The following is a 7,076-nucleotide window of genomic DNA, read 5'->3' on the forward strand; positions in this document are numbered from 1 at the left end:
TATATATATACACATACACACACACACACACACACCCCAAGGCTTTAAGTGTAAAGCAACATAATATATACAACCATTCTCCAATATAGAAGCAAGAGAGAAAAGGAGGAAGAAATAGGGAGAAAGAGCAAGCAGGGTACCAAACTTTTTTCTTAACTGGAGAATACCCATAAAGGGTAATTCTACTGTGGCACCTTCATTGCAAATTTTCTCATAAACTTAGAAACTATTTCAAAGTAACCCATTAAAAATGAAATAGTCATAGCACAGTTTAGTGTAGGCTTAAGAGATGAGGTGGCCACTTGAACAGTAGGAGTCTCCTTGTGTCTGAATACTATGACTAAAGTTCACCAGCAAATGTTTCTATTTCCACCTCCAACCAAGCTAAAGCTTCAAGGTCATACACTGTCTACAGCTACTATCCAAAAGTTTTAAACTTTTAGTGAGTTGGATGTGTTCTCTAATATGAATGTTCGCTATTAGCACATCCAGTGGCAGGGCTAAATCTCAGGCAATTTTGTGACCACTGCTGAGAATTAACCACTGTGTTCCAATCTCCCCACCTGTAGAGTGGAATCTGCAAAGTATCTGGTGACATCCAAAGGTGATGGGGGTGTGGGGCGAGAGCTCATGGCTCATGACAGCGCACTTGTCTAGCATTCCAGCAGGCACCACACAAGGAAAAATGACCGAGGGTGAGAATGAGTGTACAATAATGTGCACAATGCATGCACACTCAATAACAGCTCTCTTTTATTTCAAATCCAATCATAGTAACATTGGTCAAAGCCATACTTTCCATCCAAACTAGGCCTAAATCTGACAAAATCAACAGGAAAAACATATAGACGTTCACAAACCAATTCACCAGCTAAAATGTTTTGTGAATAAAAACAAAGAATTACAACAAGCTGCATGTTTCATCAATTTGTGCACAAACCCATCGAAATGTACAGAATGAAAAACGAAATCAGTTATCTTAAACTTTTTTAACCTGGAACTAGGGAAAACAAATAACTATTTCTATGCCATATGTAAGATTTCTGAAATGTTATACCACAGTCAATATTTAACCCCAAAGGACCAGCTGAATAGCTCAGCGGATTAAAGAGCCTACAAGGGGGGGAGGGTTCCTTGCCTGCCCCCCCTCCTGGCCCCACCCCCAGGGCACAATGAGAAGGTCCTGGCCCCACCCCCCCAGGGCACAATGAGAAGACAATTCAGACTGGGCCTGGTGGCCCGAACCTGTAATCCCAGCTCTTGGAAGGCTGTAAACAGGCGGATCACTAGGAGTCCTATCTAGTAGTGAGACCCTGAACACCCTGTAGACCCTTCCCTAAAATACAAAAAAAAAAAAAAAATTGACTTCAATATTCAACTACTAGCACTTTCTAGACTACCCAATCTTATTACAAATTTAAATTTCAATTACACCCTTCTGACACCTACAAAGCTATGAGTACAACTACTGGGGGAGGGGATGGGGTGCAGACTGCCTTAAGGGTGGGTCTAGTAAGGCATGTGGAGCTGAGGATGGAACCATGGTCCCCTGCACCTGACTGGGTTTGTCCAAGCAGGCGCTTAAATAACTGAGCTAACCCACAAGCCCCCCACAACTATTTTAAATTAGCAGGAAGCTAGAGGCAGATTATTATGTTACCATATTGCTTAGTACTGAGACAAAAAAAAACTAAGAAAAATGTAAAAGTGGCTATAAGAAGACATAAACATACCAACATTCTATAAGATTAAACCACCCTGATTCAAATTTAAAAATTAATGAATTTAGGGGATTGTTTTCACCTCTAGGAGGTACTCGAGCTATTTTTACAAAACCGATTGTATCTACTTTAGTATTCACTTTTTTGAACTCACATTATTTGTAAAAACAGGGTTTTGTTCATGGTAAGCCTACTTTTAACACTCTCTGCCTACGTTATTCTTTTAATTGGTTTTTCTTCATCTCTAGCCAAGTGATACAGTACTAAGAACGCTATTGGTGGTATATTATTAACCAGTTTGTCCATTCAGCAAAAGTCACCTCGCCAAGCGTGATGGCACAAGCTTGTAATCCCAGCACTCCGGAGGCTGAAGCTGGAGGATCTCCAGAAGTTCCAGAACAGCCTCGGCTAATTAGTGAGTTCGAAAGTCAGCCTGAACTTCACCTTAAAAAAACGCCAGCCCTCTGCCCCAGTATTCCAGTGTCCAAATAGTTTCCCACAAGCAACACACACAACCCAGAACACTCTCTTCCGCCTAAAAAGTTAAACGAATGCTTAACGTTTGGTCCTAAAGACATTACATTGACTGTACGTTCAAAATTCAGACTTGAGTCAATGAGCGTTTTGAAGGGGCTGGCCCTAAACTCCGCAAGCGGCTTTTTCACTCAAGTTTGAAAGCCAGCACGGACGCCCAGGCGCGCGCCCGCCCAGCACCCCACAGCCGCCCCGGGGTCCCCGCCCCGCCCTCGGCCAGCCCCGGCCTTCCGCTCCTCACTTCTTCAAATCGCTGCTGAACAGGCCGAAGGCGCCCGCGGGGGAAATGGTCGCGGTCGCCTCCTGCCCCAGCTCCGCCGCCTCCCCTCCTCCGGACTGCTCGTTGTAGGCGAAGCTGTTGCTGGACATGGTGCCGGCGTCCGAGGATCTCTCCAAGACCCCGTCCCGAGGAAGCGGAACAGAACTAGGGCTGGCGGGGGGCGCGCGCCGGCGCTTCCGGGCTCGTCACGTCGCCCGCCGCGCCGCGCCAGGGCCTGCGCATGCGCAGTGCGGCCGGCCGCTCCGGTCCGCGCGGTGCCTCCGCCGGGACTTGAAGGCCGCCGAAGCCGGGCCGCCCCCTGGGGACACAGGTCTAGCGGCCGCGGGGCTCCGAGCGTGACTTCTGCTGCTCGCCAGGGGCCGGCTCCCTTCTTTTTTTACGTCCTTATTAGTTGATACGTGCAGGATCTAGGGTTCCTTCCTCTAGGGGAGCTGGCGGGGGTGCAGAACACCCGTGCCCTCCTCCGAGCGCAGAGACCGGGCGCCCTCTCCCATTGTGCCCCTCGTACTTTGCTCTTGATTCAGGCACACAGGAGACCACGACGGGGTTCACATCGCAACTGGACAGCGGTCTGCCACAGCCGGCCGACTTTGCTGGCCCTTCGAGACAGTCGGGCTTCCGGCGGCGGGGGGCACCTGGAGCGGCCAAAGGCAGAGAGGCCGGTGCTGCGACCCCCGCTCCTCCCGGTGGAAGCGCCAACACCCTGCTCCAGGGGCCGGTCGGCCAGGTTGCACCTACGGGGGCCGCGCGCGCCTCCCTTGGTCCAGGTGCATCTCTCTGTGGGGTCCCCGTGTGCACCTCCCGCCGACCCCGCCCGCTCGGGGGCTGTCTGCGCGCCATTCCTCCCAGCACCTGGCACCAGCTGTCCAAGGCGGGCATCAAAACCCGGAATCTTGGAAACAGGTGCTGAAACGCACAAGGGGCAGCCCAGGCAGCGCCTGGAAACCGAAATCCGGCCCCTGCCGCCTCGGAAGGCAGTGTGAGCTCGTGCCCTTCCCAAAACGCTCCGTCCTTTCTGCACACACAGAGGTGGAACAAGCGGAAAGCCCTCTGGACTTTGTACTCTGCTCAGAGCTGTTAAATGCCTCTCCAAAAGAGCACCTGATATGGGTTCTTCATTAATTTGGATGGGACTCATAGATTAGCACGATTTGACCTACAGCTAATTGATGAAGGTCAGATAGTTTGCCTACATTATTAGTTCACTTAATAGTATAAGAAGCTAGATTTCTGTTCCATTGTCTACAAAACAAGGACTATAATACTCATCATGAAGGTTCAATGAGTAGAAACTGAAGTCAGAAAATTCAATAAAGATCTTGTCAGATGTTGGGTAAAAATACATATTTTTTGGAAAAATGAAGTTTGTTTGACAATAATCCAGAGTCAGTATACATGCTAGTAGGAGATAAAAATCTGGTTTTGAGTGATACTTTGTTTTTTTGGAAGGTTTTTTGGGGGATGGAAGCCTGTGGGGTTTTTTGTTTGTTTGGGTTTTTTTTCCTCAGTTTCATGGCTATAGAAAAAAGATATTTTGAATTCTTGACTGATGGGAGCACTAGATCTAGTCATTCTTTCTGTAAGAATGCAGTCTTAGAATTTTAAGGCATTAAAAAGCCCCAAATATCTCCCTTTCAACGTCATTTTTTAGAGATAAAAGCAAGTTTTATCTCTTTCTCAAAGGAAGATATCTCTTAAAACTGTACTTAAGACTGCATTCAGAGAGAAGAGAAAAAGAATGTTACCTGACAGCTTTTTTTCTTGAGGACTGTACACTCTGTTGTGTTCTGAGCTCTGACCAGCCTCTCCCATCAAGCTCAGGTATTCTAGGGCTGCTTCTCCAGCTGGCACATCCATACCTACCTAAACACCTTCTCCAAAACAGTTCCAAAGGCTTCCGAGCCACATGATCAGATAGCATCACAAGAACAGCTCCACTCTTGATACCAAAACATGGATCAGTTAGGGTTTGCTAGAGGAACAGATATTTATTTATTTATTTGTATTTTAGGGAAGGGTCTACAGGGTGTTCAGGGTCTCACTACTAGATGGGACTCAGTGATCCACCTGTTTACAGCCTCCCAAGAGCAGGGAATACAGGCGTGCCACCATGCCCAGTCTCGAACAGATTTTATATATTATGGTATATACTATAAAGGACTTACAAAGTAGGCTTACAATGGCTGCCTGCAAAGTTGAGGTTGAAGAAGGCAAAAGGGTCATCTGTGCTCTGGAGATCTAAAGCATCTAGTCAAAAGGCCTGGAGCTATTACAAAGTATCTGTAACAGAAATCCAAAGGATCTATGATTGAAGGCTGAAGAGTCCATGCTAGAAGCCTGGAGACAGGCATCTAAAAGTGATGACAAAGAATAGAGCTTCTTCAAAGAATCAAAAGCAAGCCCTTCCTCTTCTTTTCCTTTTTATTCCATGCAGGCTACAACCCTATTGTTTGGTCACACACACACACACACACACACACACACACACACACATGGTGAGTCTTCCCTCTTCAGAAAATACATCATCCAGACACACAGAACTGTGCTAAACTCATCCATTAAGAATTTTTTATTCAACTTGACTCCACAGTTAGCTCTCACCACTGTACTGGGTTCTCTCTTTTCATACAGAAATAATCTGAAATGAAATTTGTCTGCATCAATTTAGCTTCTGTCTGGCTCCAGTTTTCTTTTTTAGTAAGGGTGCTTTTAATTTATTTATTTACTTTTTGAGTTTCTACAAAGCTTTGTTCCAGAGGGGCTCAGTCCTTTTTGGCAGCTACCTTCCTCATGGTGACCAGCACATTGCTCAGCTCCTCACACTTCCTCTTGAGGCAGATGTTGTGTGTCCCTGCCCTTTGCTTGATGAACTGTAGGGCATCTTTGTCTTTGGAGACCTTGAGCGGCTCCATGGTACCCCTCCATTCGTAGGGGGCAAAGCTGCATACATCCCTGATCACATTCAGCATGAACTTGGTATATTTGGTGAGGCATCCATGACAGCAGCTATGCCTCAATTTGCTCACATTCTTAGTCGTCTTGTGGCCCTTGTTGAGGCCCAAGGCCATAGGATAGCATAGGGCCATGACTTCTGTTCTTCAATGGTTGTTGTAGCAGAAGCTTTTAATTTAGTCAATAGACTACCCATAGATACTAGATTGTTCCCACTTTGTAACTGTATATCAACTTACCAGTGCATGAGTTTACACCCTGGCATTGTAGCAGCAAATGACAGTGACTGAAGGTAAACCCCCATAAAAGAGACCAAGAGCATAGGAACAAGAAAGCTTTTATTTCGACTCATAAGGTTTCCACGGTAACCACATTAACTCATTTTCAGGAATTTTGAAAGAATATTTATATTCCTAGACACTGTTGACCATCTATCTTCCATGAGGCAGTGTGGTTTAATATTTTCCCTACTCCCCAAGTTGTCCTATTTGTTTCCTATTTTATGACCCTGGTTTTCTACAAGTGAGTTTATGGCTAGCTACATGGGAAGAGGTGAGGGAATAAGTTTGTCTATAGTTTAAGTGAATTTCAGAGACCATCCTTTAAAATGAAGTCTATTTTGCCCCATTAGTATCACAATATATTATAGTTACACAAGTCCAAGATGTAGATTAAATTACATAGACACTTAAGATTTTGCTATAAGCCAGCTGTGAGGGTACATACCTCTAGTCCCAGCTCTTCTGGACACTGAAGTCCATAGATTGCTTGAGCCCAGGAGGGATGCGGCAACAGTGAAAGCCCCATCTCAAATAAAAGAAGAAGCAGTTCTTTGTTGACAGATGTTGCCAAATTTATAGCTCCCAAGCAGGATACCAATTATATATCCAATAGTTGCTCTGTCTTACCTTATCCTTTCCAGCAATGTTTTATAAATCTTGAATGCTTGCTAAGACATTTAGACAAAAATTTTTTAAAAGTCTTCATTACTATTTTATTTAAACTTGCATATCATTATAACATAAAAGACAATACAATTCATTGTAAAAGTATATTGTTGAGACTAAAATGTGATGTTAGTGATAATTTTGCAGGACAAGCCTATATAAACAAGGACTCTGCCTCTCGACCCTCTTCCGGAGCATGTGGCGAAGTTCCTGGAGTTGATGGTTGGGATGGCTCCCCGGACCTGGCGTCGGCGGACCCTGGAGAAGTGTCTAAAAGAGATCGGTGAAGCCGCCAGGCAGCCGGAGTGTTTCCTCACGATTCAAGATGGATTAGCATCACACTTTACTTCTTTAACAAAAGTTCTTTATGACTTTAATAAAGTAGTGGAGAACGGTGGCATCCCTGGAAGTCGTTTACAGAAACTTATGATAAACAATTTTCATGAGGAGCAGATTTGGCAACAACTGGAATTGCAAAATGAACCAATTTTACACTACTTTCAGAATGCAGTTAGTGAAACAATTAAAGATGAAGACATCAGTCTTCTCCCAGAGAATGAAGAAGTGGAGTGTGAAGAGGATGGTTCAGAGGTGGCAGCCGTTAGTCAGGAGGACCTAGAACAAGATTTGGAAGAAGAAGAA

The 7,076-nt window shown here is 45.3% G+C and overlaps 2 protein-coding genes and 1 pseudogene across 2 annotated transcripts in view; 1 reads left to right on the forward strand and 2 right to left on the reverse strand.

Annotated features, from left to right (window-relative positions):
- Ap3b1 (adaptor related protein complex 3 beta 1 subunit) overlaps nucleotides 1-2,714 on the reverse strand; it is a 294,655-nt gene extending 291,941 nt beyond the window's left edge. The window contains exon 1 of the mRNA XM_004645731.2: nucleotides 2,497-2,714. Coding sequence (XP_004645788.1) covers nucleotides 2,497-2,624 — 128 coding nt within the window. The 5' untranslated portion in view covers nucleotides 2,625-2,714. The remainder of the gene's footprint in view (nucleotides 1-2,496) is intronic.
- Nucleotides 2,715-5,297: 2,583 nt separating this feature from the next.
- LOC101571033 lies at nucleotides 5,298-5,621 on the reverse strand (annotated as a pseudogene).
- A 1,016-nt stretch (nucleotides 5,622-6,637) lies between these two features.
- Nucleotides 6,638-7,076, forward strand: part of LOC101581507 (U3 small nucleolar ribonucleoprotein protein MPP10-like) — a 2,541-nt gene continuing 2,102 nt past the window's right edge. Inside the window, 1 exon segment of the mRNA XM_012512599.2 lies at nucleotides 6,638-7,076. Within this exon segment, the coding sequence (XP_012368053.2) occupies nucleotides 6,654-7,076 (423 nt within the window). The 5' untranslated portion in view covers nucleotides 6,638-6,653.

Source organism: Octodon degus, unplaced genomic scaffold, assembly GCF_000260255.1.
Source record: "Octodon degus isolate 3935 unplaced genomic scaffold, OctDeg1.0 scaffold00238, whole genome shotgun sequence".
Classification (NCBI taxonomy): domain Eukaryota; kingdom Metazoa; phylum Chordata; class Mammalia; order Rodentia; family Octodontidae; genus Octodon; species Octodon degus.